This window comes from Dromaius novaehollandiae, chromosome 3, assembly GCF_036370855.1.
Source record: "Dromaius novaehollandiae isolate bDroNov1 chromosome 3, bDroNov1.hap1, whole genome shotgun sequence".
NCBI lineage: Eukaryota > Metazoa > Chordata > Aves > Casuariiformes > Dromaiidae > Dromaius > Dromaius novaehollandiae.
The window spans coordinates 25,629,495-25,652,284 of NC_088100.1; the positions used below are offsets into that span (position 1 = coordinate 25,629,495).

The 22,790-nt window shown below is 42.2% G+C and overlaps 1 protein-coding gene across 1 annotated transcript in view; it reads right to left on the reverse strand.

Moving 5' to 3' along the window:
• CSMD1 (CUB and Sushi multiple domains 1) overlaps positions 1-19,140 on the reverse strand; it is a 1,240,345-nt gene extending 1,221,205 nt beyond the window's left edge. Inside the window, exon 1 of the mRNA XM_026097018.2 lies at positions 18,768-19,140. Coding sequence (XP_025952803.2) covers positions 18,768-18,834 — 67 coding nt within the window. The 5' untranslated portion in view covers positions 18,835-19,140. The remainder of the gene's footprint in view (positions 1-18,767) is intronic.
• Positions 19,141-22,790: the final 3,650 nt, after the last annotated feature.

The window sequence follows — 22,790 nt, forward strand, 5'->3', positions numbered from 1 at the left end:
GATATGGAAATTCCTTCCAAATTTAATCTAATCCTTATTAGATATAAGAAGAGGTCTGTGGAATCAGTGAGTAGGTTAAGGCCTGAATAAATGCAGTGTAAGAACTTTCTATTTCTAAGTTTCCATTTTATATATATATATAAATATAAAAGATAATCACCTAGGGTTTCTACCTCATATTAAGTAAAACCCTTATCCCTATCAAAGGGATAATGTAACTTGTTATATAAAATATTGGCAGGGGACTCACAACATATGAATCCTAGATCACAGTTCAGGAACAGACTTTCTTTGGATAAATTACTGTGTCCTTTATATATTTTTTTCTTTTGTCTGTATAGTTAAGCTGTTTCATTATAAGCACCTTGGCCCAGGAAGGTGCTGTTTTCCATTAGCATGCTTAACAAAATAGGACTTCAATTTCAACTGGAATCCCTAGGTCCTTCTGGAATAAAAATGTCAAATCTTCTCCTGGTTTACCATAAAACAACCTGAGGTACTTTACCATTCTTCATAGTTCAGCTATTGGGATCTTATGTCCTTTGTTTCCCCACAATGAATGCCCCTACCCCCCCACAAAAAATACTGTTTTCCCTGAACGACTGTATGCAATATTGTAGACTATATCCTATAGATGATTTTACGAGGGTTATATGTACACTAACAATATTCTTTGTTTTGTTTCATATGTTTTCTGTCTTCTAAAACATCTTTGCATCTTGTTGACCTTTTAAAATGCTGCTTTGCTCTGGGCTGATGGCTTCAATTTATTTCCTCAGTAAGTTGTTTTCTTGCTCTGTATATAGAATGATTGTTTTATTTAGTGAATATTTCCTAATTTGGTTTTGGGTTCTTAGATTAATTATTGTGTATTTTCCTAATCAAATTCTTCTTCTTTTTGCTAGGCAAGTTATATAAATGCTGCAACACCTTTTGAACATGATCACATTGCTCTAAGCAGCTTGCTATGTTTTTAGTTCTGGCATAAGCCGTGAGCCTAGTTACAGATTCTCAGCCCATCACTTACATTCAGTTATACATAATCATGAACAACAGAGGTCCTAGTACCGACTCCTTGGATACTCTGTCCAGCCTTTCCCTTTGTGGCTTACATTTAAACTAGTTTTCTATCCAGCAGTTTTTTGCCTTCATGATGATTTCTCCTAGCCATTAATCTCAGATGTGGTACCTTGTCAATGGCTCACATGTGGACTATATCCATTGAATTTCCCTTATCTACAGTGGCAGTAATATCTTCAAAGAACTCCAGCAGGTTAGTTAAGCATGACCTCCCCTGCCTGAATCTATGCTGGTTATCCTTAATCAAACTGATTTTCAAGCTGTTCTCTCACACTTCCTTATGGAAGCTTAATTTTTCCCACAACCCTTGTTAAATTCACTGATCCAAGTTTCTTGGATTGTCTTTAATCTTTCTTGAAGAAAGACTTCCTTGCTCTGTTCTATCTGCAGAAATCTTTCCTGGCCAGATCTGCTTTTAAAACTGTCAGTAAATAGCCTTTTAGTCCCTCTGGGTTCCTCACTAGCTGTTTTAAAATGTGTTGTCAAAACTGATTTTGAGGAGGAAAACAAAAATCACAAAAAAGTGCCTGCTTCATGCTGGCGGTTTTTGTTTGTTTGTTTGGCGTTATTTTACCATATATAGTAAAATGTAACAAGCGACTATTGTCAATAGAGAGTGGTAGAATTAAAAACATTTTGTTCAGTTTGCATTCATGGAGGTGGGGAGGGCCTTTCTGGACCACCATAATCCTCAGCATGGTGGGATAGCTAGCAAAAGCTGCTCCAAATGCATTCCTCCACCTACAGGGAGCCAAAATACAATGTGTCACCCTGAGAGAAATGGACTTGGTGACAAATTTACACATCTGTGACCTCCGGTCTCAATTACTGTGACTCTCCATGCCTTGAGGTAAAAACCCAGGTAATGGTGCAGCCGATAAGCAATACAATACACTGCCAATGCATCACTCCAGTACTCCAGAAATTCCTGGTTGAAGCTGAAGGTCATGGACTTGAGCTGCAGAACTTCAGTGGGCTGGGGTGAAGTGTTTCAGACACAACATCTTCCTGTGTTGTGGCAGCTTGCTATGACAGCTGCATTCATAAACAACAGGATTGTTTTTAACGTGATTAGAAGAATGGACAGAATTTGAAAAGCAGTGAAAGGTAACTATGGAACTACCGCCACAATAGATTCAAATGACTGCAATTACCTGTCTCTCTCTCTCAGACACATGTACACACACATGCATTTATACTATATTCATTCCTATGGTAACTGGGCACCTTAAAACAAATATGTGCAAATCCAGGTGAGAGCATTATAGATAGATATAAATTCTCTCATCTCTCCAGTATCACTGCTGTCAGCAGAGATGTGGCAGATACCTGGTTAGTTAAGCCGTGCTGTAAACTCTGTGCAAGATTAAAAAAACTTTTTGCTTCAGTCTTAAATAAATGTAAGCTAGAGGACAAAATGGAACAATCCTCCTGATAATATCACACCTCTTTGTCAGATTTCTTTGTAGATTTTATTTGAAGGACAAAACATGATGATAGTTAAGGCCCTAATACTAAAGATTATTGATTATTTCCTGAAATTAGCTGAAATTAGGTATTACAGCGCCTAGCTTTTAGGTGCTTCCTGGCAAATAAAACCCACAACAGTTTTCTGGGTTGGCTACTTGTAATTCCACTTTTCATAGAATAATTAAATATTCACTGAGCAAGACAGAAACCCAGCCAGGAGCATGACTCTGTGATGTAGTGGGTAATGGTCTCCATGTAAGACAGGACCAATAGGGGTCCAGTTCCTGTTCCAACAGCTCTTTTAACATTTTATATTGAGTTTCTTTAAACGATGTTCAGAACCCAGATCTTCTACCTCCTAAAGAAACTTCATCAGGAATCCTTCACAGCACCAATAGAGGAGAGGCTAGGGCAGTCACAAGTTATGCTTGAAAAGAGCATGAGACAGGCTTTAACTCTCTCAGAGAAGAAGCAGCTGAATGTAGATTTTTTCACAACCTAGCTGAGAGCTCCAACTGCTAAATTACTCTACTCTGGGAAAATGAGAGGGCACCAGTTCCACCCCCAGGAATATCTTACGTGAGGCCCATTTTGTAGGTGCTCTTACAGAAAGCCTAGTAGTTTTATCGCTATGGAAAAACATCTGCATTGTAGACTACAATAACTGTTAGATATCAGTGCTAGACAAATTGGCAAGATGCGAGCATTCTGGGAATGCCCAGAAATATAATTTTAGGCTCAAAAGTAATTTTATAATGAAAACATAGGCATGTGCAAATTTGGGTGCATCTGGAGTTGAAGTAGCAGTTAAGTGGTAGTTTGGTAATCTAAGTATTAGATGTAAATATCTTCATAATAAAGGGAGACCTTGATGCTTAAATCCTTCTGTGTATTTAGTGCTGAATGTCCTGAACATACATGAAATTAATTAGGGACTGAGGAGTTCAGCACATCTCAGATCTAGTGCTTGAATTAATAAGTTATATTGTGTTACATTAGAACAATCAGCAGATTTTTATTTCCTGAATTTTTCAAGTTCATACTCTATACTAATCAAAAGTGATTCTAGGCAGAAAGAAGAAAAGATGGATATTGAGGGATTATGCCAGCAACATAACAATATGGGATGTCACAATTTATCAACAAATTCTTTTTAAATAATTTTCTCTGAAGAAATACTGTCATACTAATTCAAGAAATTAACTGTATGTGCCATCTGATCCTTCAATGAAAGTGGTTGAGATATTCAGTATGGCTTGTTTTCTTACGTTAAGGTGAGTAATTTTTAATTATTCATTTTAGGTAGCAGAAGTGCAATGCTGGTTTGAGATGACATCAAAATAATTGTGTGGTCATACTTGTGTAGTTCTGTGATTATGTACTAAACAATCGTAGGACTACACAATTAATTTGATGTCATCTCAAACCAGCATTACACTTCTGCTACCTAAAATGAATAACTGCTTTTTAATTAAACAGAGTATTTATTTGTAAATATAATCTATTGCTTGATTGTAATCTTTAAGTGTTCAGACAATTTTGCCATTTTAATAAATATGTGGGTCTGTTCTAATCAAGCAGAAAACAAAACTTTTGTGAAAAATAATTCTGAATTCCATGAAACTGGTCAAACTCGAAGAAGTCAATCATTCACCCATCTCACTGTAAATTTAGACTGCAGTTTGTCAGATACGTTACATCTTGCTTGGACATGGTCCTCTCCCAGCCTTCTTTCTAAAACCTATATTCTTGTCCGTTCGCAAAGTTCTCAAGTCAAGCAATGGTTTTTCTGGACAGGATAGCGGTAATTAAAGCCTTCCTTTCCTGAACAGACTTTATCAAAAGTACTCAGGAATCTCTCTTTTGTGGAAATGAAGTAGAGCCTTTTAGAAAGAAACAACAAGAGCAGTCATGGGAGCCTTGCTAACATTAATGACATTTTGGTTTCTTCTGTCTGATACTACTGTTGTCCATAATGGTCAGATATGCTTTTCTAAATTATTTATTTATATTGCTTTGTTTTGTTTTTATGGCATGGGTAGGCTTTTCTATTGACATTTCGGAGAGGAGAAGGAGAGATGATAAAAGCAAACAGCCTCCCTTTAAGCCCATTCAGAGCCAGCCTAAACACATGTAGGAAGGGTGTTGTCTTAGAAAGCAAGAGAAACAATTCTCTTTCAGACGGTGAGAAACCTTCTTAAGCATTTTATGCTTACACACATTACTATAATATCTGGTTGTCTTATGGTGAAACTAAGAACAGAAAACAGTGTACCTAATTGGATCCCACAGAATGTCTTGCATGTTTTGAGGTTATAGATTAGCCTCTGTCTAGGGACAGAATTTTCATTGTTATTATTTAATTTTTGCAATATGTTTTAGATCTGGATTTGGGGGGGGGGGGATGGAAATTGGTTAATTTAGAAGGATGACATGGTTTCAGTATTCTCTCTTCACATATCTTTTCCAAGAGAGAGAGGTTTTGTAAAGTTTCCCCAAGGCAGCCAATCAGTTCCATTACCTAATCTCCTCAGAAACTCAATCCTTCACCAGATCCCATCATTAAAGTTTTACACAACCCCCACCAGTTTTCACCAGACTTTTTGATTGCTTTTGCCCAGGAAAAAAACACCATTAAGGTAAGATTTGTGACCAGAGGTACATTGGACTTGGCTTGCTGACCACAAAGGGGCAAATTATAGCATGCATGCAAGATGGGGCTATTGTACAGTGCACATTTTATTACCAGTGAGTTGGTAACACACTCAATGGAAGCCAACATCAATAGCAGAGATCACTAAGTACCTAGTTTGCTGTGTTCAGTCTTTAGCAGGACCCAATTCTCCAAGCATTTTGTCTTCTGTCCTTCCAGAAACCTCTCACAGGGCAAGATCTTTAATATCATTGTCATTCAGATGGTCACAGTGCACAGTCCACACTCCTTATAGGAAAGCAAACAGTCAAAATAGCATTGACGAAAATAAGAGCCCAGTACTGAGACACTGTGATACAGTCAAATGCCCGTTTATAATGAAATATAGACTATTATTCTCTTAAGTGCATCAACAACATTGACTACAGCATCGTTATTAAAAATGATGAGAAATGCATTTGGGAATCATACATTAGTGTTACTTTGAGTTAGTTAATATAAATATCCACATGGAATTTTTAGGTGTATGTGGAAAAAGTAGGTAATTTACAGATTCACATCATCCTTTCCTCTCTCTCAAATGCAAAGTTTTATGCAGGAGGAAGTATTTCTGAAGAGCTGGGAATTGATCAAGGAAATGAGCAAACAGAAGCTTCAAAATTAGCAAAAGGCAGTGTTTTTTGATGAAGCAGGAATTAACTCATAAAATAGATCATCAGAGAAGAGTGTCTATAAGTAGCCTAAACTATGAATAGGTTCAAGAGGAGATTCATGAAGGCTGCATTACTTGATGGCTATTGAACACAGACGCACCCTCCGACTAAGGCTTCCCTAAACTGGCCAGGGCTGCTAAAATATAAGGCTCTGTATGTATCTTGTTTCCTGCAATCTTTCCTCTGCATTTGCTAATGGCCAATGTCAGAGAGAGGATACTTTGGTATGATTTGATGCGACACTTTTTGCATTTTTAAATGTTTGAGGACTGAAAGTTAATCAAATTCATGGGAATTACAAAAATCTAGGCACAGGTAACGTCTATGACTTAGCTCTTCAGGTCTTAAGAGCTCCCCAGCTCCTGTGTTCAATCTCCACATCGGTTGCTCACAGTGGGCAAGTCATCACAGATTAGACTCTGCATGCTTTTTTCTGCAGGACTCTTAAACAGCCACTTTGGAACATAACGAAGTATATTTCTTGCACTCCTTCAACAGAGGAGGAAATTACGGAGTGAATGCAAAAAGAAAGATAAGGTTTGCAGAAGTAATATTTTAAAGAAACAGTAAATGGAAAGAGAAGTAGTATTTAATGTTGCAAATCTGCTGATGCCAGTTCTGCAAGTTCTACTAGATAAAACCCATTATTTTCAGCATCTCAGTGTAAAGCCTGTGTATCAACCAGCTCAGCAACTGAACTACCATGCCTGTGAGGACTCTAGGCATTACATATCAAACCACATCAGAGCCGTGTGGCAGTGGCATCAGGGTTTCCACTGCATGCACTCGCTGACGGGCATCGTGAGTTTGTGCTGTGCTACTGGTTCTGCTCAGGAAGACTGTACCAGTATGCCTGTTCTCCAGGAGACGATAAGGGGAGGTGATTTTGCAGTGCTATTCAGTAATACAAATATCGGTAATGGAGATCTGAAACAAACTCGATTAATTGTTGATGGATGCAGAGGAACTAATCTGGGATGTGCAGTCTTAAATACAGGGCAACATGAAGCTGGTATGGACTCAGCATCGGAAGACACATTATTTCTTTGATTCTGGTCATGCTGGAAATGACATTTTGCATGCCTGGACTTACATTTCCTTTCACAACGTAGTAATGTTGTCTATTTCTTTTCCTCTCTGTTCATTTGATACCTTGTATGATGGGGCCTTATACTCTAGGAGTTACTATAAAACAAATTAATAAAGCACACTATGCATGTATGTCCCTGCTTAATTAAGTCTCATTTAAAGAATAAATATAATAGGAGACAAAATATCCTAGAAATTAACTGCACGGAAGAGGGCAAATGACAACAGCAAGGACTGACTTAGAAAGATAAAACCAGCCTGACTGAAATCCTCATTACATGCTGTCATGCTCTTTCATATGTAACTCCTTTTTTCAAATAGCTTATCTCCTTCAGTTGTACTATCAAAGAGTGTGTCAATGAAATATAAGAATGGTTCCCATCAGATGCCTACACCGTCCTCTGTGTTGAATGCCCATCCCTTACCTGACACAGTCTCGGTCACCACAATAGCCTATTTTTTCCACAGTGGGCAGTACGTTATCTTTCCAGTGTCAAAGAGTAGTTTCTTTTTTAACCGATTTCCCACCCCCTGCCCAGGGACCTGGTCCTCATGGCCAGCACTCCTTTTGGGTAGTACCTAGACAAGAGCAGTGTCAGTGAGTAGATCTGAGAGCCAAACCACTGTTGAGACAGTCAAACAAAATACTTCTGCTTTACAAAACAGTACCTGAATGTACAAGTACTATGTGACAAAATGTGTTCAAAATGTTTGCACAAATCTATCCCTCCTGCAAATACACTCTGAAGAGAGATGCCCAGTCATTTCAAAAGGAGCTTGGTGCCTATCTTAAAGTGCTAAAACTGTGGAGATACCTTTGTTTCTCATCTGAGCTGCAAAGTACTGCCTCACCCCTAACAAACAGCCTGCTTCTTAGAAATACAAATGGAGCCCAATTGCAATTAGTACCCATCAGTGTGGGATAACTGTAAAAGTGATAAATACTCACAGAGAAAATAATGGAGGTGGTAGTGATTGTTTTTAATTCTGGGCCAGGACAACAACCTCTATTATCCAATATAGCCAATAGTCTATGAGTTGGCCTCATTCCAAATTTTAATTTGCTGCTGCTTTTAGTGTTTGCTTGGTAATCACAACCATTTTGTTGCTGGGAACATCAGGTCCAGATTTTTTTTTCCACTCAGAATTACTAAAGTACAACAGTTTTAAAGAAAAACAAACTAGCCCTTCCCTTGAGAAATCTCTCCATCCTAAAAAAAATACTATAACTATTTCAGATTTGGAAACTTTGTTCAATTCAGATACTACCTGGAAGATAATAGTAGTTAATGCTGTATATTGTTGCATATCTGTTCTTGTTACAGCGCTATATGGCATTCAGATTATGATTACAAGTGTAAAAGTAAGTACAGTGCAAATTCCCTGAGGTTCAGAAGTGCTGAGATCTGCAGTTTTCTCTTAAATCGGTGGGAACTGCAGACTTCTGGCACTGTTGAAAGTAAAGTAAAAATAAATATATCTACCAATCTGGATCTTTGTCAATAAACCGTACTTTCTGCCCCCTTTCCAGCTTCCTTGAACTTTACACTAAAACTTGTTTTGCAGGTAAAATGAGCTCAGACAGATGCTTTATAGGTCTATATATACATATTCTTTTATTCAACAAACTGATTTTTTCTTCCATCAGATATTTTGGGAAAAAAGGATTGTTCTTCATGCTGAGTGGGTATGACCTGATGTATCATAAGTGATTCCATCCACAAATCTGTTTCTTTATCAAATATTCATTTAAGTAAGTACCACTTTACCTTAACACTGCTTGTGGATACACAGAGATGCATTACCAGTAAAGTGCAGTTATAAAGGCAGTAAGGAAATAAGACAGAAATAAAGATTTCTCTACGATACAAAATCTTGAGGCCTCATCCTATACTCCTTACTCAGCCAACACCTGCTCTGAAAGCAAGGGGATGGAAAAGCTTGCAAAAAACAACTGTGCTTTTAGAGCTTGAAATTATTGTGGTCCAAGCTAACTTCACAATAAAATGGCTAATATTTTAAAGAAGATGCACAAGACTAACTGAAAGGAGACTCTAGCTCTTTCACCTTTTCTGGTATACAGAAATTATAGATCTGGATCTACGATTTTTAGCAACAGGAACTCAGACTTATGGACACAACAAGAATCAACATTAAAACAATCAATCGGATGTCTGTTTAAAGAGAACTAATCATTTGGGTATATATGAGAAACAGGAAAACTGAATTCACTTTGACAAAACAGCTTCTCAATTTTCCTTTTAATGCAATATGACTCATCTCAAATCCATTACAAGGTGGTAAACAAACTACACCAACTCAGTAGCCATCATGTTCTGCCAGGAACATTTTAAAAAGAAAACTATTACTGAACTACTTTTCTTGTCTTCTATATAGAGAAGCTTATTTTTCCAGTGGAAACAGTGCTTCAGTTTATCTTCTTTTCTTTTACCTTGTTTCTCTCACTGCTAACAGCGACCTAAGAAGTACATCTTTAAGCAAATATTTTATTTATTCAGAAGTAAATTAAAGTAGTTTAGACTGGTTTTATGCATTTTCCAAACAATCCATTTTATTTTAAGTAAATCAAAAGAGAGAAGTTCAGTTTGATTAGTAATAGCACATTTTGTATGAGAAGTATCTCAAATAGTAATTTAAATACATAGACAATAGCCTTTTGATTTGTCTTCCTCAATCATTAAACTAATTTTTTAATTGCAACTGTAAAAGAAATAAAATGATTAGTCTTTCTTTGTTCTGTAATCCTTCTGTAATCTAATTTCCTCAAAATAGTTGCAAGACAAAATACTGGCATGGAGAACAAAATAACAAGTATAAGCTGGCCTCTCCACCCTTTGCTACCTGTTATTATTTTTATTATGACTATTTATTACTATCACATAGCTAATAAAGGAAATCTAGAGCGCCTGATAATGCATCTGAAACCAGCTTCTCTATTGGTATAAAACAACAGAGAACAGAGGGGATTTCATGATATTGTCATATGTTTTACAATATTTCCTGTTTGTAGGTGTTAAGATCTTTTGGGTTAGACCCTTCACTGTGTAAAATGATACTAAGCTGAAAAAGAGAGCAACATCAGTTTCCAAAATTCCCTCATTCATTGCTTTAGAGAAATGACTTTGGAGCTTCTCAAGAGTTGATAGAAAAAACCTAAATTGTCATGGCAACAGGGGTTGAAGAAATCCTTCTTTGCTGTTTGCATAGATCATCTCCATTCCTTCAGTGTGTTTACTAAATGTTGCTAAAGAAAGCAATTAAAGGTTAATCTCTCCTCAGAAGGAAATAAATTACATAACCGCTGAAAGCCAGTGGAGTGAGATACACTTCAGATAGGTCAACAAATTTCAGGAACCATGTATCTTCAGTGTAAGTGATGTTTCTGACATAATTTGCATAACATTTAATATTAATAATAATAAATAAGAGTTGGAATTCTCTTTATCACTATTAGATTTGTTCCAGCACCCTTGTTCTAATGAAAGTTTTTTGTGTGATACTCAGCTATACTAAAGACCAAATTCAAAGTCCATTAAGGTTAACAAGATTTTTTTTTTTTCTCTGACTATCCTGGCTTTTGGATCAAGTTCTAACTGGAAAGAATTGGATATATAGGCAATCCAAACTATATAACTGAGTACCAGAATCTATGTCCACCATAGCTCGTTCAGCATTATATAATGTTTTTTCCTCTACAAACTGGCAGATTTGTTTCAAATAAATTAACTACATTACGTACCTGGAAAAATTAAGAAAATTACAGCATTTACACTTGTTTTAATTAAATATCCTGATACAGCCTCACCTATATAGATTTCATAGAAAAGCAAGACAGAAATGGCTGAGTATAGCTCATGATCAAAATGCTACTGCTGCTGCCACTGTTGACTTCATAAAACCAATTAGCACTACATTCTCCAGTGTTAGAGACACTGCAAACAATGGGTCAAGGTGTGTGCTGTGGATATTTACATGCTAAGATAAAGAAAATCAATTTTATTTCTCAAGAGATCTGTCTACAAATGCAGAGGGTCACCAATTGTGATATTAGCAGTGGCTTGATTGTACTGGAGTTCTAAAAGTGAATTATAAAACAGCTTCCCCCCCAAAAAAAGCTTGGTATGACTCAATTCATGTATTATAAGAAACATCAGCAGGATATCAATACAGGATCTGGCTGCTGGGGCAGAGCTAAAATAGTGTACTTAGTCACTTGGAAGCAGTCAGATTCTGTATTGAAATCCCACAGACATTAGTGAGAACAGTGTGATTTATCATGACCATTTGTTTCACAAGTGGAAGCATGCAAAATTAGACTAAAAGTAAGTTAAACACTTTGCTTTTTTATTATTTTATCAAAATGAGCCCTTTGGAAAAACTGCACTGTTGTACAAGAATATCTATAGGCAGGAAAAATACTGAGAAAAATAATGGGACAAAATGATCCTATTTTCTGTTCACTTTCTTAAGTACTGCCATTAAAATCCTCGCTCTTTCTTTCCTTTTTTCTTATTATCACAGTCACCTGCATACTTTCTCCAAAGTACAGTGCAAGGCAGGTTCCATGAACTCGTGTGTGTTTGTGTAATGTCTCACAACTTGGCTCCTGACATCAACTGCTTCCTGCAAAATTGCTACTGTGCCGCGCGCCCCTCCAGCTGTGCCTACATGGGTGACCTGGTGTGGATCCCGGGCCTCAGCGGCATCTCATCGTTGCTGCTCTCTGTGTCATTTGTAAGCACCGCGAGTTCAGCCTGAGCCCTGGTGCACTCCTAAAACGCAAGCTCTAGCTCCAGCGCAATGCCCGAAGAGAAGCCTAAGCTCTCTTTGACTTATTTTGAATACACCAGGCAAAAGTAAGCCAAGCTCCACCACACATTTCAATGGCAAGTGTTGCAAGCACAGTGAAGATGCTTTAAGCCCAAACAATGGCTGAACTAAAAGAATAAAAAGAGAAAATATGTCAAGGCCTGTGGTGTGTTTGGGCCTCCCTTTGAGCCTGAGATTCAAAAGCAGACCACTGCTTGCTGCACTTTGTTTTCCCAGTGCACTGTACATTGCTGATGTTTTGGCGGCAATATAAGCAAAGCATAAGTTTGAATATTTGTTCTCTTGTATTTTGTATGTGGACACAATATTGCGAGTAACACAAGTCAAAGGAGGAAAATAATGATTTATAAAGGATTATACATGGTCATGTTTGATCTGCAACTCACAGGATGAGGAAATGACCTAGCCCCAGATTTGCTCTCTGCCAAATCTTAAAGGTTTGCTACAAACAACAGAACTGTAACATCATTTCAATAAAAAGACTGATATATAGATATTGAAATGGCTCCCTCTATAATGAAAAGCAAGGAAAACTTTTAGGCTGGAAATAAGAAAAACTTCATGTTTGGTAAAACTGCTTTAAAAGGTCATGATCTCGAAACTGAGAATAAAGCATGAAATATAATTTTAAAAAGCTGACAATATTTTATGCAACAGTTTGCAAAACAAACACTGCATGCAAAATTTTATTCATCATGTTCAGCTCTGTGTGAGCTGCAGTGCTGCAAAAATTTATTTTGGAATGCCAGTGTACAACGGAGGCATGAATACGGAAGATGTTTCTGTACTTCAGTATCCATGGGATACTGTAGGAGAGACATAAAATATCTGAAGACTAAAATGAGACTAGGTTTTTCTGTATATTGTCCTCCATAATTTCTTTAGGGAAAAAAAGAAAAAAAAAGAAAAAAAGGAGGCAAGGCAGAGGTCAAATAAAACTCTATTCAGAGATATTGCAGATCGCATTTAAAACGCTAATATTACCAAGATTGATTGCTCAGATTCATCCAGCTTTCCTTTTTTTCAGTCTTATATGGATGTAACCATTGTCAGATGTTCTCAACCATGAAAACTCATATTAAAGAAGGTCTTACTCCAGTATTCAGGCACGGTGTCTACCCTGTCTACCCTACTCAGAGACATAATCTTTTCAAAACGGGTGAATCCAGCTACTGCTCAAAATCAAATAGATATTCGAGTTCAACCACGGCAGAACAGGGCCCTCACAACAGTCCAAAGTTATTTTTTATTTGACAGTGATGAGTCCAAAAATCACATAGAAAGAGGTGGAATCACTATTTCAGAATATGCATTAATGGATTGTTAAAATGAATAATTTAATAATTATAAAGCTGTAACAAACTTCCATTAATTTTTATACTGGATATTAGAGCATTACTATAATTGCAAGAAATTGTGATTTTTTTTGCTAATATCTTTTGCTAAAAGCAAACCATTGATGATATTCTGATTAATCAAGAGGAATTCTGGTTAATCATCAGCGATATAACAGTGATTAAATCCTGCTCTACCCTTTTAACTGAATGTGCCCTCCAGGTAAAAATGGCAAGCAACTGTTGTCATATTCCATTTTTTTCAAATGAGTAACAAATGCAGAAAAAATGTTTGTCTCTAAGCAAGAAAGACTTGTTATTGGCAATAAGACGCAGTATTACTCTTGTAAGAGTTTTCAGTGCACGCGTGTCTCTCCATTTACCGCTGAATTCCTAAATGCGGGCAACTGATAAATGTTGCCTTTGTGTGTCAATATAACACTAGCAGTAATCCAAGTAATTTGTTTAAGCAGTTATTCCTTAGAGAAATGTTTATAACAAATCTAGTGTAGATTTTCTTAAATGCAATAGAAATGTCATACAGTTGAGTGAAATCTTTAATCCAGCTAAAACAAAGATGTGTGAAGACAAAGAAAGAGCTCACAGCTTTCCTTAGGCACTTATGGCATTTGTCCCTATTTCAAAAGTTACTGGTTGATAAAAATGGTTTAAAGGATATTGCAGCTGACGTAAAAAAGTAAAGCATCTAAGTAAAAGAAAGTGATTCATACCCACACTAGGAGAATTTCCATACGATTCTCATTCTTTGTTCACTGCAGAAACTGGAAGAACATCCAATTTAGCTCACTTTAATCTTCCTAATTTTGCAACCATATGGAAAACTAGAAGCCCGATTCTTATTTCATGACCTCAATTTAAATTCAACTGTGTGTTTTAGTTTTATTAGAGACCATGCCTAACACGACTGCTACTGCTTCAACTGGTTGTACAGCAGTTCCCCTCTTGACATTGCATCTCCCTGCTGGCTACGGTGAGCTCAACACTATACTGCAATATCTGTGTGCACACTTAAGCTGTTCACTAGCAGAGTAATGTCATCATGGTCAAAGAGACATGTCGCTTCAATACAGATCTGAGCAAAATGAAATTACATCCAATCTTTAAATTCATTGGAGGATTTATACATCCATAGTACTAAGCAGTTATTTCTGCACGGAAAGGTTGTGAAAGTTTAATGTGACAATGTATAGAAGATATGTTTTGGGAAACTTGAAATTGGTGGTCTTTAAGGCTTTTCAGCCTTTTAGTCTAGAGAGCATAGCAGATCCTGAATGCATTGGTTTCTTTTACAAATATTTACACAGTTGCAGACACTGTTCCTAACTCAATAGGACCAAAGTTTTAATGACTGTAAATAATATTGGGACCAAAGTCTCATAGAAGACTTTTAAAATCTTGCATATATCAATGCACATGTAATGAAACTCCTGTATAATGACTGATAACGAGATGAAGAGCTGGATTCTATGTTTGTATAGAAAAAAAAATCCCATGACTAATCTAAATCATGCATATCTGTGTAAAGGGCTGTGGGAGTGACAATCAATAAAATGAACAGAAAATAATCTAGAAAATTTTTCTATATATACAGATCACACAAGGTGCTGAACTGCCCTCATGGATTTTGGTACATCCTGGAGTTCGTGTGTGCGTGCTGAGTGCATGCTCTTGTAGCCCATCAGCGGCTCCTGACACTAGTGTCTTCCTCCTCCTTCAGGGAAACTGTTATCTCTGTATCGGCTGGTGGTGGAAAGTGGTTCAAAGGTATAAAATGATTGTTTGGAGGATGTTTGTTGAGCTGTTATGCTCTCTCCCCTACCTTCAGATTTTCCTCATTTGCTATTTCTATACAGTTAAGCACATTACATACATAACTAATGCAAAATTGGGAAAGATACAGATCTTACTGAAAAGTAAATACATTTTTATATTACAATATTAGAGTTTAATTACATAGACAGAGCTGGCTTGTCTCTTTTCTGTCTTTCAATGTCTATTTTCTCACCAGACTGAGGGGAAATGGGGTGTGTGTGGGGTGGAATTCATCCACAAAGTTCTCAGGTTTTGCAGCTGAATATTCAACACCTAGCTCTGATGTTCCTAAAGAAAAAAAAATCCTAAACCTTCTTTTTTTCAGCTCATTTTCCTTAGGACTGCTTTAGCCTTCTCTGGAAGAGAATGGAGCCTCTCTAGAGAGACCAGCTTCACAGTCTGAGAAACACTGCTTTGGAGAGGGAGAAAACACATGACTATAAAGAGAGAAATGCTGTCAGATCAACAACAGTAGGCCTTCAAGACAGTGGTAACTTTACATGATGTAGTCATAGCAATTATTTTGACAAAGCAGTAGCAGTAAGCAGAGAGTACATAAAAAATGTTTGGTTTTGTTTTTTTTTTTTTTAACAAAATCCTAAAAATCCTAAACTATAGAGGTGGGAGTCCTTTCACTGTCTGGATTTGATTTAAGAACAGAAATGTGTTTCCTTTGCTATTTCTCATTAATTTGAATGATACCTCTGAGGTTGTAGTACAAAATAAAGTCTACTTATTTTATTTGAAGCAATGAGGTGGTGATGAAGATGTTATATCTGGTTATCTGAATGAGTTCAGGAAATGATCTTGAAAACATGCAATGGGACAATTTAAAATGTTAAGCAATATAGATTTCTACATTGAAAATAGCTTATCCATAGACCTCCAGATCACACCAGAAAGATCTCCTGTAATCTCCTATCTTGAATTTTAGTCTAAGTTCAGTTTTAATCCACCATTCCGTCATTCTGTCCCTAGCAGTCTGATATTTATAAAAAGGGTACTGCCGTGTTTTGTCTTTGAAGTAAATCAACAGTCTTCTGTTTTGTTTTTATGCTTGCTTTTGCTAGGTATAACCTATTGGAATTAGCAAATGGCTCTATAAACAAGCTCACCTTCCCATGCAGTGCTGAACGCCGTGCTGCCTGTCTTGGCGAAACATAATTGCTATTACAGGGTTGTTGCTGGGGAAGTGGTACCTTTAAATGACTCCATACTAATTTCTCTTTATGTCTAAAGCATAATGGACAGGAAAGAATCCCCCTTCCCCAGCGTTTTCCAAAATACTCAGATGCGTCAGTAGAAAAAATGAATCTAAAGAATTTATAGAGCTGCACCTCAAGCCTATGACAATGAACAATGACGTATGTTCAGTTCGTCCTTTCTTGCTCCTTTAAAAAGTTAGAGACATACACTGCCCAGCAACAGAGGGTTCGCACTTCATTTCAAAATGAGGATCAACGTGGAAAGCAGCCCACCTCTCCTTTACTGGAGGATAAGGGGAAACCCCTTGTGAGGCAACACCTCCAGAAATGCAGCACTTGGGGGTTTCTCCTCATAAAAATCCAAAACAAACCAAAAACCACGTGAATTCCTATTACAGTGACTACCAAATTATTCAGCTACCAAGGGGCAAGTAAAACAAAGAGTTCTGGGGACCTATTAATTACGATTTTGTGTGCTTCTGGAAGCCCGGGCTCTTCATGTTACTAAGCGAGGAGTTCTTTCACTGTCTAAACTACAAATGTAATTTTAGCCTCAGGATTACATTTGACTAAATATAGATACCTGTGCTCAATTGCCTGGGAAGGTAAATGGGAAAGAATTATGTCAAATGTCCCCACTGGTTCCTCATCTACCTGTTGTTTGACTTTAATATTAAGTCAGTTTGTAGCCTTTAAGTAGGTGTGTTGCTGCTCCACATTAAGCGAGGTATAATTACATTCTGCAGAGCAGCATCAGAGGCAGTGCCCAAATGTTCCTGGCAGAGCCTTTGTATGTAAGCAAAACACGTCGGAGCTCCGCTGAATAACCATGATCCAGCCTCCAGCTTTTCATATGTGCTGTCAGCCATGAAAAGAAAACACTTAAATGTCAAACGACAGAACCAGCTACAGTGTATTTAACAAATGAGTCGCGGGTGTCGGTCCGCCCCGGGAGCCGGCGCGGCCGCGGCTGCGGCGCGTCCCGGTGCGCGGCGGGGCAGCCCCGGGCGCCGCGCCGCTCCGCTCCGCGCCCGCCCGCGGCTCCCGCAGGCAGCGGGGCCGCGGGAAGTTCGGGCCGGGCCGCCCCGGCCGCCGGCGCCCCCGCCGCCCCGCTCTGCGCTCCCCCGCGGAAGCAGCACCGGCGGCAGCCGGGCGGCGCTGCCCGGCGGACCGAGGCGCCGCCGCGGTTTGGGCTGCGGCGCCGGGTCGGGGCTTGAAAGGAGCCGCGGGCGCTGCTCCGCGCCGGGCACCGCTCTCGCCCGGCTCTCGGCAGCCCGGAACGGCCTCCCACCGCCTCCCCTGCGGATCGCGGCGAGAGGCCGCCGAGGGCAGGGCTGCCCGCAGCGCCGCCCGGGCGCCCGGGCGCGGCCCCGCGGGAAGCGGCACCTCCGGGCTACCCGCCCGCGCCGGGGCCGGGGCTTGGGCTGGGGGCGGCCGGCTCGCCCCGCCGCCCCCGCTCCAGCCATCCGCCCCCGCCGGGCCGAAAAAGCCGAAGGAAAACCGAGATGGTGGGAAGGATGTGAAGCTCCTTGGGCCGGTTAAGAGATCCTCGCGCAGCACAGACCGCGGGAGGGACCGGAGGAAGGCAGCAACAGCGGGGAGAGAGGTGGGAGAGGAAGGGGCTGCAACGGGCACAGGTGCTGTGCTGCGAGCAGCCTCCCTCGCTCGCCCTCCCCCCCCCCCACCCCCGCTCGCATCTCTCCCAGCACGGAGAAGCACACGGCTAATAAGAAGCCAAGTGAATAATGGGGAAGTTGTTGTCTCCAGCGATGAGGCAAGTCGTGGGTCTGAGGCCAGCAGCGAAGTTGTGTAACCCAATTCTCTACCGTCACCCCCTCGTTTCCCCTCCCTCCCCCCACTGATCTTAAGGAGAAACCCCGCCGGGGTGGGAGATGCTGCGCGCTGCACGCCGAGCGCGGAGCAGACCCCTGCCCGCGGCACGGGAAGGCAGCCCGCCGCCGGAGCCCCCCGCCGCCAGAGCCCCCCCGCCGCCAGAGCCCCTCACCGCCGCCTCCACGGGACCCGCGGGGAGCGCAGCCGGCGCAAGGCGGGCGGGGGCGGCTCTGCGCGGCCCCCCCTCCGCGCTCCCCCGAGCAGGGGCAGAGCGGCAGGGGCGGGAGGAGGGGAGAGCCAAACTTGCCAGCCCAGGGACTGTCCCTCGCCTGGCAGCGAGCACCGCTCCTGCCTGTGCCGAGGGGGAACTGTTCGCAAACTCCGCCGCGCTGCCCGGGAGGCTGGATGCGCTCGGCTCCTCTCGGAGCATCGCAGCAGTTGCAACTCCTGGGGCCGGTTTCCCCCGAGGCAGCCGCCCGGCTGGGAAGCGAGCCCTCGGGGAGCACCGGCGGGCGCGGGCACCTACAGCGCGGGGAGGCAGGCAGCAGGCAGCCCGGGCTCGGGCAGCCCGCTATTCCCTTGCGCAGGAGCGGAGCGAGGGAGCGAGCAGGTCCGCGCAGCAGCGCCCAGCTGCGGGGGAAGCAATGCCACAACCACCGCCCGCACGAACCCGGTCAGACCCTCACGAGAGAAGCCCAAATCTTACCCTGAGCTGCAGTGAGGAGCCCCGCGCAGAAAACCAGCAGAGACTTGAATTTCCTCCACGCAGTCATGTCGGCAGTTATTCCGCACCCACACACACTCACACCAAACCCCCGGCGGCTCCTCTCGGCTGCGACCGTGTCCTCCGAGCGGCGGCGGGGCTAAGGACAGCGCCAGGTTGTCACCACGGGGCCAGGAGCGGCGGCGGCAGCGCTGCGGTCCCGAGCGCCGCGCAGCGCCCGGCGCCTCCTGCAGGACTGCGCGCGGCTCGCTCCGCTCCTCTCATAGCATCAGTCCCGCGCCGCGGCGGGGCTGCGCCGCGCAGCGCCCGCGGAGCCCCGGCGCCGCCGGCCCGCCGCCCGCCCGCCCGCCCAGGGGAGGGGAGGCGAGGCGAGGCACGCCCGGCGCCGCAGGCAGCGCGGCATCCACGGCCGCCGGGCGGGGAGCGCCGGGCGGGAGCGCGGGCAGCGGCGGCAGAGCGATCCGGGAGTGCGAGGAAGAGGAGGAGGAGGAGGGGGAGGCGAGAGGGAGGGATCGCGGCGAGCGCGGCGCAGGGAGCGCAGCAGACAGGCTGCCAGCCGCCCCAGCCGCCGCCGCCGCCGCCGCCGCCGCCGCCGCCGGACTCAACCATCACTTCCCCGGCAGAGGGGAAGGGGCCGGGCGCTGCGCAGCCCGCGCCCCGCTCCGCGCCCGCGCCCCGCCGCCTCCCGGCCGGCCCGGCCCGCGCCCGGCCCCCCGGCGCCGAGGCTCCCCTGCGCGGCGGCCCAAGGACCCCCCAGGCCCCCCTGCTCGGGGCGCTCCTGCTCCACGCTCTGGCCGCAGCCCGCGCCCCTCCGCCCGGCTGCTGGCTGCCCCGGGGCGGGCGTCCCTAGCTCTAGGGGCAGCTGTTTCGGTCCCTGCTCAGGGGAGAGGAAGGCTTTCAGGTCTCAAATGTGCCCTGCCCAACGCCTTCCAGCTTGCCCCTCACAACAAACCGCTCTGCCTAAGGGGACACAGAGGAGCCAGAGTCTCCCTGAGAAACGCCCGGTTGTCTTTACGCTGCCATTCCTCGTGGCTCTTGTTGCCAAGAGGAATTTCTGCCATTAGCAAACCTTTCCAGCACATGGCAGCGTGTGGCAAGGGCTTCCCCAACACTGCTCTGAAAACAAGTGGAGCTGGTTCCCCAAGCCCCAGAGAAAGGAAACGGTGGCCTGGGGTTGGCCCGACACAGGTCCCCACACTCCCAGGGCTGTGCAAGGCGATGCCCATTGCCAGCAACACTCTCTGGGCCAGGCCTACCTGCAAATAGGGGTGGCAAAAAAGCCCTCAAATCTGACTTTTGATCCAGTAAGAATTGTAAACATTACCACCACCAGTGCTGCACACTGGGCCTAACTCCATTATCTGTAATTAAAATACAGAGGCTCAAAGGAAGAAAAAAAGAAACCTGAACACCTCTAGAAAGGTAGTTTCAAGGTTGTAATTATTCATTTATGATGAGTTTTCTTTCTTGGTGAAATATGCAAAGCTGTTTTCTCATTGTAAGTTGCAAGAAGGTGGTGAATGGGCACTGAACGAGGTAGGCTGATTTTGTAATAAGCTTGTATTTATGTATAAATGTTGTTGTGGTTCTCAGTCAAAAAATTCCAAGGCCAGGCAATGCGCCGAGAAAGACGTGGCATTGCTGCCATCTCGTGGCAAGCATTTCCTCGCTGCCGCACTTGATCTTCGGTACCTTTCCTGCCTTTCCCCACTCGTTTCCCCACATTTTAACTCCCAAACTGACTGCACTCCGCAGCTGGAGTCTGGAGGTGCCGAGCGCTTTCAGAGGAGTCATGCAATCGTCGTATTCATCCATATTTTAAAAACGCCTCGGGGACTCGTTTTTGCATTCGTGAAAGTAAAATGATGCTAATACTTGTTAGTACTAGTCATCATGTAGCCAAGCTGCTGTGCAGAATTCCCCGGTCAGTGTTGCTCCGGCTCTTCGCCTACACCCCTCCGTCTACTCCATGGCAGCAGACTGGGGGGGATTCACTAGTGACTGTGAGAGAGACAAAAATGATCACTAAGCTTAAACTGAAGCTCTGCCTTTCTAGCCTGCGTTACTCTGAGGCTTAGATTTCTGAAAAGAGCTTTTTAATTTTTTTTGCCTTGTGTCTGGCACAAGGGTTCACATTGTTTTTTTGTTTTGTTTCATTGTATTGTCTGTTGTGTTAAAAGAGTTAAAAAGTCCATAAACTCTGTTTATGTCCATCGGGGTACAGTTGAAAATGGTAACGATCGTGTGATTTCTTGCTGTGTTTTTTAAGTAAGCTCTTTTAATTTGAGAAGCTGCTGTATAGCCGTGCTCATAGTAGATTCTGCAGAAGCTCCAGTGCAATACTATATGTGCTCTTGGTCTTGACTCATCCTTGTAGATCTACCGTTTCTTGAGGCTTGTGGTACTTTTGAGGTTTTTCTGAACTATGGTGAGCTTTTGGGACTTGTCTCCTCCTTGACTGAATTAAAGACGTGGTAACTTCTTCCCTTCATGGTCCCTAGACACGGCCAAATAACTGTGCACTGTAATCACTATCACTATAATAGATCCCTTCTCTCCTTTCTTACATCCTGTGATAGTAAACCAGTCTTGGATCTTCAGCATGTTATTACCTGTCACTGAGTTAGTGCCTTACTGAGATAAACGGGGTGTGTTTGACCCCTCAGTTACCATTTCAGGCTCTCTACAGACTCAAGTAGATGTCACTGGGACTCTTAGAAAATCTCTGTGACTGAAGTTTTGCCAAACTCCCAAAGGGCCAGAAGGTTACTGTCAAAATAAAGCTTGGCATTCAGGAAACATCATTGTGGAGAAGCTGTTGGAATCTCCATCAACCTGATTTGAGCTCAGCTTGCAACTGTGGTACCTAAACACGTTAATTACGGAAGATCGTCTGACCTAATGACTGTAATCTCTCTATTGTATTTTAAGTACTTGATGTAGTACCATAAAATCCTTGAATTTATGAGTTTGAAAAGAGGCAATATTTCTCTCTATTCCCTATAGAGGGTATGGGGGAGTGTGTATGTCAAGACTGTTTGTACTAATCAGGGTGATTTAAAGGTAACTTGTCAGGGATTTATTTTTAATTGAGAGCTTGTCCTTTTGCTTCCCTATGCCATATAAAAAAGGCCTAAAAGGTTAGATTTCCCCTTTTCCATTTGTTTTGCAGCTTGTTAGATGCTAGTAATTTTGAATCCCCTGTTCTCTGTTGTTGCTTTCTGAGAGGAAGAAGCATCTTTATGTCAGGTATAGGAACATCTGCACATGCTGACAAAAACTACTGATTCAGAACATAGCTGAAAATGTCCTACATATGCATAAAAAAAGGATGCTTGGGGGAACCCATAACCAGAATTAATACTTGCCAGTTGGGTTGGAAGGCAGCAGCTCTCTGCCAGGAGGTTATTTTAAAGTCCCAAGTTTAAAATCTTGAAAGTTTAAAATTGAAAATGGTCTATTGGAAAGAAAAGTCTGTAAGAAGACAAGTCTTCAGTGGAACACAGATTTGGGGTTAGGAAGTCAGAAAGTAGAAGTCGTTTTTATGAGCAGTTTTATGAGCAAGATGTTTTTTGTTGCCCATGCTCTTTATTTGCTGGCAAACACAGGGAATAGAGTTCTGAATACTCTCATGTAACACATTTTCTTTTCAATAGCTCAGTTTTCAGATTTGAAACATCTGATGATTTCTTCAGTCATAATAGAATCTTCCAGGCTAGAACAATGAGAAATTTTTGTATGTATGTATGTTCCTAACCCTCCTTGTTATACTACAAAGAATAAAAAAAGAACCATACCACACAGACTTTCTAGGGTTGGAGATTTTGTTCCTAAGAATTAGACTTGGTTCGGCTTTCTTTTGGTGTTAACATTCTGTCCAAACTAAAATTTTCTCTTGGAAGATTGATGATAATGATTACTACGGCACCAAGGAGCTTCTGTAGAACACTTAGATGTCATTGTTTTATATACTGTTCCAGCACAAGCCAATAAAGGTAAGTACTG